This window comes from Lepidochelys kempii, chromosome 11, assembly GCF_965140265.1.
Source record: "Lepidochelys kempii isolate rLepKem1 chromosome 11, rLepKem1.hap2, whole genome shotgun sequence".
In the NCBI taxonomy this organism is placed as follows: domain Eukaryota; kingdom Metazoa; phylum Chordata; order Testudines; family Cheloniidae; genus Lepidochelys; species Lepidochelys kempii.
The window spans coordinates 32,480,335-32,498,658 of record NC_133266.1 but is presented as its reverse complement, the minus strand read 5'-3'; the positions used below and the strand labels follow the sequence as shown (position 1 = coordinate 32,498,658).

Genomic DNA, 18,324 nt, shown 5'->3' with positions numbered 1-18,324 from the left:
AGCTGCCTTGTCTGGAAGACATACAGGATAAGTCTACACAGCAACTAGACACCAGTGACTGGCTCGTGCTAGCTGACTTGGGCTCGCAGGGCATGGGCTGCATGACTGTTTCATTGCTGTGTAGGTGTCTGGGCTTGGGCTGGAACCCGGGCTCTAGGACCCTTCTAGGTGAGTGGGTCAGATACAGGGCAGACTTGGAATGGAAGCCTTCGAGGAAGAAGAGGCTGAGATCACCCTCCCCTGATCCAAAGTAAAGGCCACATAAAACTACCAGCCTGTTGGACACCAAGGGTGCCTCAAAACTTAGAAAAAGTTCCCTGAGCACCAGAGCCTGCATCCCCCCACCCCGAGTTGTCATAGCTGTATAAGCCTTCTTGGTACCAAGAACTCAGAGTGGTCACTGGCTACTTCAGTACCTGGTAAAAGTTTGATTTTGGTACAGGCCATCCTGATGCTTTCAGCATGCTTTCAGGTACCTTCACAGTCACTGCCACACCAACCTGTTGGGACTCCACCACTCAGGGCCTTAGCTGCAGCCCCCAGAGATATGCGGCTATTGGAGTCACACTAATTCCTAATGCTTTCCAGATTCCTGGACCCAGTGGCCTCAGTGTTTCCAGCATGCAGTCATGTTCCCCCTGCGCTTATGGGACGGGCACAATCTTTTCCAGAGCACTGCTGTCTTGTCCTCTGACTCAAGACAGCCAACAGCTGTCCCCAGCCTGATCCCAGGATTCAGCAGTCTAGATCTCTCCCAAGGAGTCAAAAGGTGTGTACCCAGGACTAAGGAGAGAGTGTGGTACCACTATTATGCAGTGTGGGGATTGCCGGTCCTTGGCACCATGATCTCTCATGCTTTTTGATTTTGGAATGTAGAGCAGGTGGCCCCATCGTCGTACTACCTGAATCGCAGGTTAAGACTGTCACCCACACACCTGAGGCTAGACCCATCCCTGCTGCATCCCCAGGGCCACACAGTGGCCTCAGTGCAGAGGACCCAGGATGAAGGTGGACTGACATGTTCACAAAACACTGTATGTTGGTGCAGGCTGCTAGGGACAATGCAAGATTCACATGGTCTGTGTTGAAGTCCATACTCTTGACACCTCTTAGTCGACTTGAGTGAGGGGAAACTGCTTGAGAGTCGTCACAAATATGCATACAGACTAGCACTCTAAGAAGAAAGAGGTTACACACCTTTTATGGTAACTGATGTTCTTCGAGAAGCCAGGTAGCTGGGTCTGGATGACAAGGGGATGATCTCCTAGAAGCTGGGACTGGACATCATGATAACTCAATAAATTGCCTTGGTCTTTTCATTTCCTCTCAAGCATCTGGCACCAGTCACTGTCGGAAGACAGGATCCTGGGCTAGATGGATCATCAGTTTGACCCAGTATGTGTAGTCTGTATGCATATTCCACTACCTACCTCTGTGCCTGCTACTTCAGAGTCCTGGGACCATGGATTCTCACCTTTTATGCCCCTGTGGAATGATGCATGCACTACCCTTAGGGGTACCGCTGACAGGAAAATTCTCAAACTTGTGGACACTGGACATACACTCACCAACTGTGGAATGCATATACAGATTACACATCTTGAAGAACATTTGTTACTGTAAACGTAAGCAACTTCATTTTCCTGTTCCTAAAACCTCTTATGTTGTGTTACAACTGTGAAATACATACTTTGATTATATCATTCAGATTACATTTATCCACTACCTGGGAATAGGTCTTCTGCTGTGTTTGTTTAAAAACAAAAAACAGTTGTATGTCTATAGGTATATATGTCCTGTCTAGTGGTCTGAATGCAAGTCAGGGACCCAGGAACTCTGGTCCTGATCCTCAGTTGTGTTATAGCATCACAGGACATAGGGGGTTACTCTTGCATATGAGTAGTGTCAAGGCTGGTAGGAGTGATGGGATAGAATGATTTGCACTTCAGCAATCCTCAGCTATGTAACAGCCTTAAAAGTCGATTACTAGCTAAAATAAGTTAGAGTAGCCTTGAGGCTGTTTTAACATGGACTATAGTTATGTCTCCACTGCAAAAAAAGGTGTGCTTTTACATTGATTTAGCTATCTTGATGTAAAATCTTAGTGGAGACAAGGCATGTAATTTTGAAGATACCACTGAAAGCTGGTACTAAACTTATGTAGGAGTCTAAATGGAATAGTCAGATTCCGTTTTTTGAATAAGCAATGGTTCCCAGAATTCAACAACGTCTAAAATGATTGAAATTTACAATGAGATTTCGGCCTACTTTTTCCCAGTCTGTGTTTACTCATCCAACATTATTCGATACCTCAAAAAGACCTGAAAGAGATACTTCCTTTAGACTCTTGTTCTAAAACAATGTCATGTCCTGCAAATATCTCCTGTTCTGCATTCTAAAAAACTGGATAAAATAGATACAGGAGCAGAGTGTCATCTGATATAAACCAATATTCCTTTTGTTATGGTATTATGTTTATTTACACCAGTGGAAAAATCTTGTTCATAGAATCAAATGTTGCATGGAAAGGCGGAATCCATATGGCTTTTCTTACTTTTGATGATGATGGATTTTTCAAAGGTTAATGTATTTGAATGTAATGTCCCTCAGTTTGTGGTATCTTTTGCTGGAAACAGTACAAAAGGGAAAACACGAGTACAGCACAATCTGAACTACCCTTGAACCATGATTGATTTTTTTTTCATCTGTTTCTGAATCTTGTTTTGCATTTTTTTCCCTCACTCATGAATAAGCATATGAGAAGTTGTCTACTAGGTTGCAGGTTGGTATGGACAATAAAGAGAGACAATATTTAGTCCTGTTTACATGGCTCAAAAAGACAAATAGTCTATGATAAACTACAGGGGGAGATCCCTGAGATATTAGACACCTGAAAAAAATATAGTGTGTATATATATTATAAATGGTACTCCTGCTGACAGATATTTAAGATACTACTTTGGCTCAAGTGGTACAGATACTGATTTTGGATTGAGAAGTCTTCAATCAGTTTTTAACAAAGATGGATTCTGCACTTGATGCTGGATATCAGTTGGATATGTATGCCTCTTGGAAGATCTGCATTCTAAGTACAGTATGGATTCTTGTGATATCTTACTTCATATTGGTTGCAGAGTTGAAAAATATCAGTGCAACTTCTGTTAGTAGCTGCTTTTGGATGTGAGGGTATCATGTTATTAAAAAGTTCCTTTTACAGAATGTTCTATGAAACATTTCTTAGCATATTATGAAAGATTAGCATAAATAATTTAAACATAAATGACAAAATAAATTAACAAAACGCATTTTGTGGTTTATCATACTTGATTTTATTGTTTGTGGACTTATTAATTCACAAATTCAGTATTGCGAATCAACTGTAGTTTTTAAAAAAGTAGATGTGACTGGCTTCATAGTTGCTTTGGCAGACATTTTCAGAGTCCTTGACAAGCTTTCATTAAGTAAATGACGTGCTCCCAGAAGTAACCTTAGCTATCATTTTTTCCTATCATTCCAAAAAAATTGGAAAAGCAGTGAGAGATACCACATTTCCAAATAGATCAAGCTCAATCAAGCAAGATCAAATAGATCAAGGAACTGTTTTAATTAATAGACACAGTATGAGGTTCCCTCTTGTGTCAATTAAATGAAAGCTATCTAAAAACTAACCTCTTGGTATTATAGCAACAGGAATTTAGGTGCCATGAGAAATTAAAAAGGGTTGAATTTAGTGCTTCTTACCTTGTTCAGGAGACTGTACAATTTCCAGAGCTTTGAATTAAGGTCATAGAGCAGATTATAACTACTTGAAAACTTTTGATTAGTTTTTAATTTTAGTTGACTGACAAATTAATTTTCACAGTAGGTGAAAACTAAATTGTACTAAATAAAATTGCAAGGTAGAAATGAGTTTCTGGTTTTTCAGTTTATTTATTATAAAACTGAGATATCGAACCCTCCAAAAGTCACAAGTAAAAATCAAAATCCGTTCTCCTGCTTTTACTGTTTTCCTTATATTCTATAAATTTCAGAATGGTTTTTACATATAGCCTGTCAGATTTTTAAACATCACATTGATTAATGGATAAGTGCAGGCGTAGTAGTTAAATTTGAAGTTTATAGGCTAAGGGAAAATCTGTTCTTCTGCCTAATCTACTAAGTTGAGGAATGGGCTATTTAGGCAAGAGAGAACTAGAAGAAATATAGTAGTGGCACATATGTAATAACAAATGGTGTTTCACTCAGTAAATTAGCTTTGAGATCTTGTAAGTTTTAGTGGTAAATTGTAGAAATGCTTTTGATAAATCCCACAATACCTATGCAATTGCTCTGTGTCACCACTGTCATTCTAATACCAACTTTCATGTTTTTGGGTAAATATATTTACATATATAGACATATGCATTTTTGCATGTATGACCAGATCTGTGGATGTATGTTTTTGTTTTCTTTTCACTTTTATTTATAATGGCTATGAAATATGTTAATTAAAAGGGTATGCAGTGGTGTCTTCTGAAAGAAGAGGAAGTCATTCCCCGTATCAGAGCTATGGAAGGTCGTAGAGGACGACCGCCAAATCCAGATAGACAGCGTGCTAGAGAGGAATCAAGAATGAGGCGTCGGAAAGGCCGACCTCCAAATGTTGGTAGCACTGAATTTTTAGACAACACTGATGCAAAGCTGTTAAGGAAGTTGCAAGCTCAAGGTAAGAAATTTGTTATAGTTTCCACAACCTGAAAGTAATGATGTTCCATTTTCCTAAAGGCAAGTATTATCATTTATTTCTGCTACTGTATGTCCTTGCAAGTTGCTTTTTGAAATCTTGTCAAAAGTGTGATGTGAACTTTCAGTTTAAAGCCAAGTAGATATAAACGTGCTTTAAAGAGAGGTGTAAAGGGTGTGTGTGTGTGTGTAATAAATGAATAAGCTTGGGCAATATTAACTTTATTTAAATTTATACAATGTAATAGTGGACATCTGGGTACCACTGACAGTTTTTTTTAAAATACACACGGATATGAGAATCTGATCCGAAAAATAAGCATCAGGCATGTAACCTTCATCCCAGTGCTGTACTTATTTCCTAAAAGAAGTTAATATTCTACAAAATTCTCTTACGGCTCAGGGTTATTTTTCCTCTTGGGTTTCATGATTGATCTGGCTTATATGGTGAATGTGAACATACGCTGTCTGTTGCTGTGCTGCACAGGATTCATACATAAAATATCTAAGCCTTGACTACCTCTTTGTGAGATTCATTGTGTCTTTTCCCCCTGTGCCTGCAAAAGAGCATTACACAACAAAGAGCCAGTCATTGGAGATGATTGAAATGTTCTACCTGAACAAACAGGGTGCATTTTTAAAGATACCTTTTGTAGGTAGTATTTTTTGCTTGGGGCTGGATATCAGGTAAGGTAGCTAGATCGTTTTCTGTCTCATTAGAGTCCACTCAGCACGATAGTACTTGTTGCTTGTATATTGCTTTCAATCTGATAATCTCAAAGCAATTTACAAATATTAACAGCGTAAGTCTCATGACACCCCTGTGAAGTGCAAAAACAAATGCAAAAACAGATGCTAGAGAGGTATCTTGCCCATTCAGAGCCAGAATTAATCCAGATCTCCTGATTTGCACTCCGACCACTAGACCACAATGCCTCCTTTTTCAGCCCTCTACCTACAATAGCAACGTGAGAGCAAATTAGGGTGTATTTCCTCAGCAGTGACTATTTCCTCTCTAGTGACTTTATTGTATTAGTAAAAGATATCCCTCCCTGTGCCCTGTTTGCAAATTTTCCTGTTGTTTGAGATTTCATAGAGGTGTCCAGATACTACACTGAAAGAGGCCATGCAAGCAGATAGTATTTGGAGGCACTCTCTTGTCTGCTTTTCTCCATTCTTCAAGGACAGATGATTCTCATAGCCCTGTCATGGCTACAGGAGGTTCTTTATATTTAGTATTGGACCTATTATGCCTGTTAATGTCCACCTTGGCTTCCTTTTCCCCACTCAGGTTCTCAAGCATCGAGAGTAATATCGATTTCAACCTGATGTCTTGTGATCTCAATCTTTCAGAATCTTTACTAATTAATAATGGTATAGACTAGGAACTGCTAGTCCAATCAGATGCATTTTGGCACTCTCCCTATCAACTGTTCTGTGTCTCCATGTATTTGGATATGTCAGGCTATCTAAAAGAAAAAAGTGTTTTTAATAGGGGGGTTCCAGGCTCATTTCATGGGTGGCATCCAGAGTTTTTCTTAAGCATATACCAATTCTGGCCATACATTTACTTACTCGAAGAATTTGTCGGACATTCATATTCTGCAGCGAGATACCTATACAGTGTGTGTTATAAATACCTGCATGGGTAGATGATAACTTTTTATACTTTGTGTAAATATTCCTTAGAAAATCATCATGAAAATTTACTAGTCCTGGTATAAAATCTCCTCACACTCGGTTACTGGTGTGGTAATAAAAAATATTTTATTCACCTATTTAAAAAAATAGTTTTCCCAAAGGAAGGACAAGTAAAACATTGCAAAACTGATATAAAGGACTATTTTCCTTTTGGCATGGTAGTACTGCAAAAATATTTTCTTAAGACTAGCTTCTTAGATGCACATTTCCTTGTCTAGTTACTCCTGCCCTTCAATATCCAAAGAATGCAGTTTCTGTGTATGGGATCCCAAGAATGAGAAACATTTCCTACCAATCTTGTAACTTCTGTTCTTTGATAGTAAACTCCTCTAAAGAGCGAGGCTCTTCAGGGCTTTTCGCTTCTTCTACTGTTAAATACGTGTCTCAACTGTGTGGTCAACATTATGGAGCTAGGCAATCTCCTGGAGCTTATGTGGGTAGAAAAGTATACTAATAAGTATTTGGCGTGTGATTCAGGGCACACGTCATCCTTTCTAGAAATTCTCATTTCAATAGTTCAATTTCACAAGTTGACACATGTGCATACTTCTAAAGAGTGTGCATTTCTGGAGTAAATTTTCTGTGAGTAGCTTAATCTCTGTCAATAAGTTAATTTGTCTTTTACTGTGGATTCTTGTGTGGTGTAGTCAAATAGTATAAAAAGCTATTGTAGTTGTTGCTGTTCCATAGAATCATAGAATATCAGGGTTGGGAGGGACCTCAGGAGGTCATCTAGTCCAACCCCCTGCTCAAAGCAGGACCAATCCCCAACTAAAACTAAATTGCACATTGTTGGTGGTGGGTTGTTGTTTTTTTTTGTTTTTTGTTTTTTTTAAATCAAGCCCAAATGTCTCAGTTGAATATTCCTACTGCACCAAAAAGATAGTCCTCTATGACTGGTTCCTTTACCAGTCTTTCAAGAGATTAAAAGAGCTCCAGGTTCATTTCTGATTCAAATTATGCAAAATAGAGTTCTTGTGGTGAAGAAGTAGAGGGGTCTGTTCTTTCAGATCATCCTTTGGCACTGAGAGCTGACTGCATAAAAACTCCTATCCTTAAATTCCAGAGCTTGAACGAACAGTCTCCAGAAGTCCAAGACCTTCAATACTCTTAGTTTCATAAATACCCAGTGTAAGGCCAGGTTTTTCTTACAAAAGATTTGAGAAGTTATAAGTAAGTTAGTTTGTTTTTTGTTTTGTTTTGTCCCTCACCCCCATGATTCTATGATGGCTACACGAAAATGCACTTAGTGTTGGCCTAACTCTGTTCCCACTGAAGTCAAATGGAGTTTAAGCAATGAGTTCAGTGGAAGCAGAGTTACACCAGTCCTGAATGTGTTTGAAAATCCTACCCTATGTATAGAGTAACTGCTAAAAAATTATTTTTGTCTGTACTGCATCTTTAACTCCTTATACTCCATCTCTTATTTTTGTTGGAAAACGTAAGTTTTTCAGGCATTTCAAATAGCACCCTTCTGTAATTCAGTGTTAGAAAAAGGATCTGATTTTTTTTCAGTTTTCATTAGCATTTACATGAAATACTGATGTATTCTCTTAAAATACACTTACATTTTTTCCTCTTTTTGGTTACACGATAAACCGTGCATAAACTGTCATTTTAACTTTTTCTGCTTTTTTTCTTTTTTAACCAGTAGACCTCTTCACTATTATGTCACTCATTGTGAGCTCTGCTGTTTTACATCCTCGTCTTGTACCCTGAAATTTTATTACATTTTGTCATACACAGAGAGCAGCCATATACTTCTAGTCTAAATTACTTATCTTTTAGATTAAGGGAAAATAACAAGAATGAACAAATGTAATGTGTCTGTGACTCAGGTTGAAAATTTAACTCACTTCAGTACCACCTTACTTCACAAATAGTCTCACTAAAATCAATGGAAGTATTGAAAGAGTAATCAACGTGAGAAAGAGTGGCAAAATCTAACCTTATGAGAGTGTACTGTGTAGTACATGCTATCTGAACCCCCTCTCCTGGGATTGTTCGAAAAGGATTAGACGTTTATATGGAATAGTTTAGTTTATAAAGAGACAAAGAGGTGGGTCAGAATTTTTTATCCTGATGTTATCACTTGATTGAAAGTGAATTATTTTCATTTTTCAGAATTATACATAATTTTTGTGTAGATAACAGAAAGCATCCATGTTCATTTGAGAAGCTGTTCGAGGTATTTGTTTATAAAAGATATCCTGGTATAAGAATTCTATATTTAAACATTTTCAGGATAAATATGTGCAAGATAAACTCACTATTTTCTTTGTCTCCTCATTCTTTATGTGAAAAAGCCTGAACACATAAGTTAGATCTTTTATGTGAGACAGTGCTGTGACTATGTGCTTAATATTTCCTCTTTGTGTTACAGAAATAGCGAGGCAAGCGGCACAAATAAAGCTTTTGAGAAAACTTCAGAAGCAGGAACAGGCTCGAGCTGCCAAAGAAGCAAAAAAACAGCAAGGTAAGTAGTAAACCTCTAAGAGATTGTGCATAGTTGCAGATGAGCTTTAGAATTGTCGAGATTAGGTTACTGTTCTTCAGTCATTTTCTGCTGATGTTACATTTTTTGTTTTACTTGTAGCTATTATGGCTGCTGAAGAAAAGCGGAAGCAAAAAGAACAGATAAAGATAATGAAACAGCAGGTAAATTTTGTGTATTCATTAAATAAGCTCTGTATTTTATTTATTTATTTAAACTCATACTTTCAATATATTTGATAGGTTATAGAGTGTACTTGTTAAAATTTGAAGTTGTTAGTTATCTAATTATAAAGAACATATGTTGTATTTTATTTTGAAAGACTAGATTGTGCAGCCCTTACTCATGTTGGTGAATATGTCCCTTGCGTGATCATGTTTACTTCAGTGGTACTACACATGTGAATAAGGGTTGCACAGCTGGCTCTCCAGTTAGTTATATGCTCAACTACTCTATGGCTCTATAAAAAGAAATAGTGATATAGCTGCTTATGTAAACATCAAAATAGCTCAGCCAAAACTGCTAGAGAGGAAACTGCCAGTGATTTTGGATTGCTTAAGAACAATTATATCTAAGCATAGTGATGAATTAAAGTACAAATTGCTTGCTTTTTAAATAAAAAATTACTGTTAAATATTGTTATAGCAAATGCTCTTAACCATATGTAATACTTTCAACAGCAAGAAGATTTTTCATATTTTAGCCATTAATAAATTAAGCTACTTGTGGAAGCAGGTTTTTCATCATTTGAACAAATATCCCAATAAATGAAGTATTAAATGAATGCTTTTGAAGCCTGAAATTCTAAAAACAATTGTTTTACTGGGTTTCTTTGCATTCATTCTTTTCCCTGCAGTCAACTGGACACGTTAATTTCTGAAATAGTGTGTGGTGTGCATTGTGTTTTTGAAGAAAGTATTTAAATTATTGCTGTTTGCGCTATTTTAAGTTCTGTATTCATATTGATATAGAAACTTTGCTGCTTGTGTAGAAGCTTAAATTGTGTGTGTTTATAGTTAAAACCTAGGCATTCTGATTTTTTGATAGAGAACTTTATTAAGATTGTCAGGATATCCTGATCAGCATTTCTTTGACTGTCCTTGTATTGTGCAGTACAGTTACAATATTTCTTTGATTTATAAAGAAAATGAAACACAAAAGTACCTTAATTAATTTGTGCGTGGAAAGAAGAGTCAGCGTTTACTTGAGATTTCCATTTCAATCCAATAATAAAACCCAACCATGGAGCCAGTGGAACGTATTCCAGATGAAATACCTTGCACTTTTTAAACAGGCTTCACCAGATATCTGTGCAAGGCGGGATTTGTTATCACATTCTTGATACCATATCTTGATTGTAACCTGTGAGAGTGAACATTGGTATAAATTTCTGCCTTTCTGGTCAATTTCTGCTATAGATTTTATTATTATTTAAATTACAGTGGTGCCTTGAAGCCCCAGTCATGGACCAGGACACAACTGTGCTATGTGCTGTAGAAACAGAACAAAATGATTGTCCCTGCCCCAGGGAGCTTACTTATAACGGTGTATTGCTGATCAGTTGCGTTTGTAGCTCAGTTGTTTTTTTAAAAAAAGGCGCTTGTGTTAGAGTGTTGCTCAGCATACTGAAAAAGTGCCTGCCGCTCAACCCGAATTTAAGTGAGGTCAGCCTATATTATTTATAGAATCTTCTCACATAATAGGACTGTGCATTCAAGTGCTACAGGAAACAAGTAAACCCAGATCTCTCTGTATTTGTTTTTGGCTTTGGGGAGTCATTAATGGGGATGAAAAAATGTATGCTCTGATCGTCTCACCATCTAGAAATGATTACAAGTCAGTCTTGACTAGAGCTGGCTGAATAACATATTTTTCAATTTGTTGGCAATTTCAAAAAGTAGTTAAAAAAAACCTGGGTTTGACCGAAAACCAACATTTCTCAAATTTTCAGGGAATCAAAAAGTCAAATAAAAAAAATAATAATTTGAGTTAAATAAAATTTTTGACCATTTTTTAAATGTCCTTGACATTTTAAAAATCAATTCTAAGGCAATTTTAAAACAAATATCATTAAAACGAAACAATCAAAAGGTTTCATTTTGAAAATGTTGAAATATCTTGATATGTTTTCTATTTTTCTTTCCTAAATGAACATTTCAGCAAAATTAACACAAATTAAAAAAACATTTTGTTGTCACTGAATCTGTATTTTTTGCCCCCAACCCCATTTTGTCTGAAAAATGTTGCCCAGCTCTAGTTCTTGCATAGCACGATCTGGGTCCTGTGTAGTAACAACACAATCCTTCTGTTGTTGAAGCACACTTCAACTTCAAAACTTTGAGAATTCTAATATTTATTTCTCTATGAGCAGCATTAACTCTGACCTCAGTAACAAATACATGCCACCAAGTTGTGATGAAGACCTGTGTGCTGTTTTGTTTCTACCTAAAAAAAAAGAAAAATTAAAAAAAGAGGTCAGAGTTAAGGTTATGCAGTTGAATGGGATTTCAGAGAACCTTGATAGTGTACATTGTCAGTGTGTGAATGCTGGAAGTGAAAATTAGATTTATGTAGACACGAAAAATCCGAATTAATTTTTGTGGGCAATGTGATTTTTGGGTGGTAAGCTGTGGTGTGAATGTTAATATTGCCTTAAGTGGTGATTTCCTTGTAGTGATTTCGTTAGATAGAAAATGTACTCTTGAACATCCTTAACTATAACTTAACACAGCTTTGGATAGGGATTTCCATGTGTTTTTTTTTAAATGCACCTGATGTGTAAAGACTGTGGGAGAGCAGCTCTATTGTGACAGACAGAACAAAGCACAAACTTGCATAGCAAAGTTGCTCACTGCAGGGGGACTCCCCTTATTCACTTTGTATGTCTCTGTGTGGTGTCTGTACATTAGGGAGGCTGGGAATGAGAGTTTAGTGGGATATTGTTATGGGGTTGTGGGGATGTAATATAAGGGAAACCTTTTATCCATGTTGAAACTTTTTACTAACTAAAGTTTAGTGTAAAGAAGACACTTTCCCTGTGCACCTGTTCCCCTCCACATGCCCTGCCTCCTTTTCCTCAACACCCCAATCTGCCTTTTACTGCAAATCTGCCCTAGATTCTCCAGCAAGTCATGATCCTAATAATGTTCACAGGGAGGCACAGTCTGGCATACCTAATGCGGTCCAGTGGAATAGACGCTCCACTTTTCAGATAACTATGTACATATCTTTCTTTCTACGTGTCCCCTGTGATTGCCCTGTTGCTGCCAAGTGAATGGGAAACTGGGCAAGGGGTCAAGGAGAACGAAAGATTTACAGGTGATAGCTAACTGAGAAACAGAACTGCTCACTGTTAAGGAGACACTGTCCCTGTCTAACAGACTTCCTAAAGTTTGCCACAGTGCAGCCCTGTTTGGACTGGGACTTCCCCAGTTTAAACAGAGACTGGCAAGAGACTGTAGTTGGGGACCTGGGGAGGCAGACAGGATAGTTTGAGGACCCAGCAAGGGTCATGGTAACAGAGGAAAAAGGACGTAAGTCTCTTGTTCCAAAAACGTAAGACTCTACCGCTTCACCTAGAGTCTCCTCTGACTTAGCAGTATATGCAGTTGAGCAGTTCTGATTAGGGCAGTAGTGTTTAGTGAACCATGGAACAGATTGTAACATCTCTGCCAATGATGAATGGTACTTTATTCTTTGTGTTGTCCATGGAATCAGTTGGGACCACTCACAGAGTAAGGTGCTACTCAATCACTATGAGTAGTAGTATCAGAATCTTGGCCTCAATGTCTTAGTAAACATGAATACAAAAAAACCCAAACATGTTAATAGAAAGAGATTACCTATTAAAGTAATATTTGAAGATACTGGCAATTGTGTGCATGAGAGTAAACCTCTTCAGTCTGAGTTAACTTAATCAGTTTATTCAGATAATGGCATTTAGAAACTTTTACATGGTAAAGGACTGTTCCATCTAACACATACAACATAGTGTCCTCCTTTTTGTGTGGCTAAGTATAGTCAAAATAGAATTGAATGAGTAAAGAAAGGAGAGGGAAAGGATTTGAAATGAGAAACTCAACATATAAAATTTTAGTCCACTCTGTAGTACAGTAAAGGCTAAGAGTATGTTGGCTTGTGTCAAGAGGATATTATGCTAGCTAACTTATACAAAAAACACTGAGTATATTGGTACCACATTTGTGAAATATGCAGTGTAGGTCACATTAGTTGAAGAAAAAGTTTGTTAAAATGGAGAGAATAAGGGTAGGATACCAAGATAATAAATGGAATGGAGAGGGTTTGCGTATGAGGAGAGCAACAAAATGGTAATTTTTAAGATTTGAAGTGCTATTGTCCCTAAACTAAGTGTATTTCATTCAACTTGATCTACTTGAAGTTGTTAGATTAAAATGAGGGGACAAAAGTGTGGTTTAAATATGACTATGGCATACAGCAGGTAAGAGGCTTTTTTTTTTTTTAAGAGAGATTAGTGAATTGGTGGAATGATTTTCCAGTTGAGATAGTGCAGTCAGTAGTGTATTAAGAGAGAGGTTGGATTGCCATTTTGCACTCTACATTGGGGCTACACCTTTAATATTATTTGGAAACTGCAGCTAGGGCAGAGTGCAACTACCTGCCTGCTCATAGAACAGAATTTCATCCACAGGGCACTCTGCAACTAAGCTCTTTGATCTGTGCTCACTGCCTCTGTCCCTGGGCGGTATGGTGACATTTGAGGGTAGCTGAGATGTTTGAGCTTTGGATAGACACATTTTAAAGAAATCTAATTAAATATACTTATGGTGGTAAAACTGTGGGTGACTCTAGAGGATTAATTTTGTGCTTTTCACACTTCTCTTTCCTGGGAGGTCAAGGTATGGTTAAGAGGGGATTCCCCCCCGCCCCCATTAGTCTTTTTTGGCATGTGTTTAGCCTCCAGCACAGAAAATGGAGTGGCTTTTAACATATTTAAAATTTAGAAAGTTTTAGTAGAGAACATAGAGGTGGCATAATATTGTTTTTAGTAAACTGTTCCAACCATAGTGAGCCCACTTCTGGTACTGTGCAGGAACTCTCACCATGCCCCTGAGAGGAGATGAAGTTGACTCCTCTTCATGACATATTTATTCTCTGGAGACTCCAAAAAAATACAGTGGTGACATAATTTCCAACACACAGAATAGAGAATTGATGGCTCATATCATACTCAGACTTTTCTCTTACAGGTGCCTTGATACTATGTCCATTTGAACGCTTGTCTGTATGACACAGCCTGATGAAAGCTGCTTTGACATCCCTTGGAATAAGTTAAGGGCTTTGCTATGCCCTGAGTTCTGTGGTTCATATTTTCTCCTGTTTGTCCAGATAACAGAATATCCATCCATAGACATGCTCTGCTCTTTTAATTGATGTTCCTCAAGCAGCTGTTCTGAGACAATAAACCCTTAAATAGGATGCCGTAACATTTTCAATTGCAGCACATACTATCTCTTTTTACAAGGCACAAAGTATACAACACAGGACATGTAAAATAAAACTGTACAGTGACTGCATTAGGCTCCTCCCATGCTTCAGGAGCTCACAGGCATGCTGAAGTCTCTGGGAATGACCATGACTGAAAGTGCTGTGGCGACTGTTTTCCAGTTTTACTTATTTATTTACTTTTACTCTGTAGTGCATAACGTCACACACCCTTCTGAGAAATACAAGTAAGGTTGTCCAAACTCAGACTATCCATCTTGATAGGCTAGTTTTCAGTGGAAATAAAAGTATACAGCACTTAATTGTGCATACTTCATCCAGATCAGATATGGCTAGGCTAAATATTGGCTGCTACTGGGTAGGTACTTTGGGCCATGCAATATGCCAGGTAGCCTGATCAGTGAAGGTTCAAGAATGGCTATGCTCCCAGCCCCCGATGTCTGCAAGAGTTAAGCAACAGATAGCAGGGAGCAATGAAGATTTCACAGCCCCCAGCATTCCCTGCATAAGCAGACTGTGTCCGAGCACCACAGCCCCTATTTCTACCCATCCCTACACATCTCCACCATTGCAAGCCAGGATTTGGCCTACACTGTATATTTTGTGCGGTCATCAGGGTGCTTCCTTTTCTCTAAGTTAGTATAATAGAAAAACTGTTGTGACTGCCTAAACATAAACCCACAGTCATAGATTCCATTTTCAGTGCTTTCAGAGATGTATCAAATATTTGCTAATGTTAATGTAGAATACCAAACACAGACAATTGTAGTTCAAAATAATCAACTGGAATGTGTGTAAGATTCAGAAAAAGTGTACTTATGTACACGTGCTCATTCCTTTAAAAATAATTATGGCTCTTTTCTCACTTTTTTTTTCATTCATGTAAAAAAAAAATCTTTTATATACTTTTTGTTGTTGTTTAAAAGGGTTAAAAGATGTTTTTCCCCCCCTTGCAGGAAAAAATTAAGAGAATTCAACAAATCAGAATGGAAAAAGAACTTCGGGCTCAGCAAATTTTAGAGGTAGAAACAATAAACTAAGTATAATTTTTTTTAAATGTGTTCATACGTTTCAAGAACATTATAATTAAGAAAAAAGTCTTAACTGCATGTTTGTTGCCACTGGATTAAAGTAAGGTCTACTTCAGGAATTCCACAGTCTTGATTCAAATTAACTGTCTCACTATTTCAGAAATTCTAAGAATATTGATCCATAATTTAAACTATGGTCTCATTCGTGCAGTTGCTCTCCGTATGCTTAACTTTAAACACGACAGTTTTATCGATAACAAAAGGAATACTCATGCTTATAGTTAAGAAAATATGTATTTGCAGAATCAGGGAGTAAAATAGTATTGCAGTCTGCCTTATATGGAATTTAGTTTCTGACTGTGGAATGGATTTAAAACTTTGTTTTTAAAAGTTAGATTACAGTAACAAAGAAGGAAAATATTTAACATTTGGCTGTGAAGTTGATATTTGAACAGCATGATTCTGATCTTCAAAAATGTGCATGATCTATTTTTAAAAGACATAAGCTTCCATATTGCAGATGGTTGCTTCATATAATGTAGCCATGTCACATACAACTAAATTAAAGGAATTTAAATTTAAGATTTCTGTTTCAGATCATCATTTCTGACCTGTCTGACAACAGATTTCTTTTTGGTTTCAGTTGTCTTATACTAAAACTGATATTGATATAAATTAAATGGATGGGAATATTATTCCGAAAATGTGTTGATGAGCAGTCCTTACATTGGCTTCAACTGAACATTTTCAGTTACATCAAATATGTATTTTAAAATGGAAAAAACTGGTAAACCATTGATTGCTAAAGTTTTTTATATAGCGTTTTATATAATGATTAGAATTTTAATCTCTTTCCAACAATATTTAAAAAATAACTATTTTCCTATATGCTGTGTATCTTGGTTACAAATATCCAAGTAAAATAAATCTTGAATGTGACTTCATAATTCTGGCTTGCCTTAAAAAGAAAACAAAGTTAATTGTGAACTTACTGATAATGCAAAGTGTACTAGGGAAGAAATCTGTTATAATGTACACATAATATGTGGTATTGTTTTGCACCTTGTGAGGCATGTAGTTTTATTTAGTCTGAGATTATTTTCAAGTTTTAGTGGTGTTGTTGCATGACCTTGAGACCTGTTTTGCATGCACAGGCTAAAAAGAAAAAGAAGGAAGAAGCGGCAAATGCCAAATTATTGGAGGCTGAGAAACGAATAAAGGTTAGTTTAGATGAGCATCAGAGTTTTTATTTTCCAAAAATAAAAACTGTGTGATTGTGCATAATAATTGTGAACTAATATGAGAACTGTAGGTTTGGCAGAATGTTTTTTCATAAGGTATTACATTTGTAATAGAAATGTAGAGTAAGTACTGTGCATATGTGTGCGTGTGTGCACGCGTCTGTGTGCATATACATATATACGTGCATGTGCGTGTGTGTGTGTGTGTATATATAATATAAAATAAATAAATAGAGGTGTCAATACTAGAGTTATCCGTACCTTATGCTTGGCTTGAGCAGTTCTAGACGTGCTCACCAAACCCTTATGTAATAGCACTGCGTACAGTGTCGCTTCTGTTTTATGTTGAGTATAATGGAAAACTCTGCTGCTACTTGTGTAACGTTGTAGTCAAATATCCCACTTATCCCTATCAGTGCCGAAAAACTTACTTGCTGTATTTGGAAATCATGCACTCTCAGTGTAGCCAAATGTTATTGGCATCTCCTGATGCTCAGTTCAGTAGATTTGGTAGCATAAACTGTTCCTATATTATGTGAAGTGTTTGAAAATAAAGGAGTAAAGAGACAGAGAATGCAGATTCTTCCTATTTTAGCATGGCTCAAAAAATTGCATCTTACTGCTAAATAATATTTGTCAGGTATTTGAAGCACCTTTTTGTTCTTATGCTTAAGGAAAAAGAGATGCGAAGGCAGCAGGCTGTTCTTCTGAAACATCAGGTTGGTATGCATACAGTTATCAGAACAGTAACAAATGCTAATTTTTAACTTCTGCTTAAGCTATTTGGGGGAAAAGTCTTCAAAATAATTTTGGTATAAATTTCTGATTTTGATTCCTGCATAAATTTTTCTTTCATCTTATGGTTTATTGACTTTCTTTGGTATTGGGGTCTCTTTGTGGGGGTTATAAAGTGGTTTTACGACTTTGTGATTTCTGTTTCATAATGTTGTGCCAACTCTTTCTCCCAGGAGTTGGAGAGGCATAGACTAGATATGGTATGGGTATGTTTATTTTTGTACATCTAACACCGCATTGTGATTTGGTTGTGATATGGTTGTCATAGCAATGCATAAAATGTAGCACTGGCTGCTGTCATATTACATACTGCTGCATGGCTTTACAGCACAGTGCATTGCATACATCTGCTTGTCTTGTCTATTAAAGAAAAAAGTATGACTTGTCTCAGACGTGTTATAAATTGAATTCTGTGATCCATATATGAGGCTGTTGACTGGAAATCTACATTACTGATGTCACAACATGAGTTGGACCATTATGTAAAATCAGTGATGAATTTATGCAAAATTAGCATTTTACCTTTAATAGGAAATCACTGTACAAATTTTGCAAGTCTTATCCCATTTGTTGGGTTTCAGTATAAAGCTTTTAATATAATTTTGGATTAGAACACTACAAATTGGGTTAGAATTACTGTACAAGTTGGGACCATGTCTTTCCCCAGATTTGTCCAGTGCTGAGCACACTAGCTTTCAATAAATGGTAAATGCATAATATTTTAATCTAAAAATGAAATTAGGGATGAAATCCTGGCTTCATAGAAGTAAATGACAAACTCCTATTAACTTCGGTGGGGCCAGGATTTTACCTTAGAACTTTAAAGTTGAAGGAACTTATCTAGTTTTTTCTGTAG

The 18,324-nt window shown here is 37.0% G+C and overlaps 1 protein-coding gene across 27 annotated transcripts in view; it reads left to right on the top strand.

The window, feature by feature from the left end:
• The window catches only part of BAZ2B (bromodomain adjacent to zinc finger domain 2B), a 353,401-nt gene that overhangs the window by 262,665 nt on the left and 72,412 nt on the right, over positions 1–18,324 (top strand). For 16 of the 27 annotated variants that reach the window (XM_073305568.1, XM_073305567.1, XM_073305566.1 and 13 more), the window contains 7 exons: positions 4,495–4,705; positions 8,807–8,899; positions 9,020–9,081; positions 15,358–15,423; positions 16,587–16,652; positions 17,348–17,392; positions 17,642–17,674. In XM_073305568.1, the coding sequence (XP_073161669.1) occupies positions 4,495–4,705; positions 8,807–8,899; positions 9,020–9,081; positions 15,358–15,423; positions 16,587–16,652; positions 17,348–17,392; positions 17,642–17,674 (576 nt within the window). The remainder of the gene's footprint in view (positions 1–4,494; positions 4,706–8,806; positions 8,900–9,019; positions 9,082–15,357; positions 15,424–16,586; positions 16,653–17,347; positions 17,393–17,641; positions 17,675–18,324) is intronic. The other 11 variants (XM_073305583.1, XM_073305586.1, XM_073305585.1 and 8 more) reach the window with 2 other exon arrangements.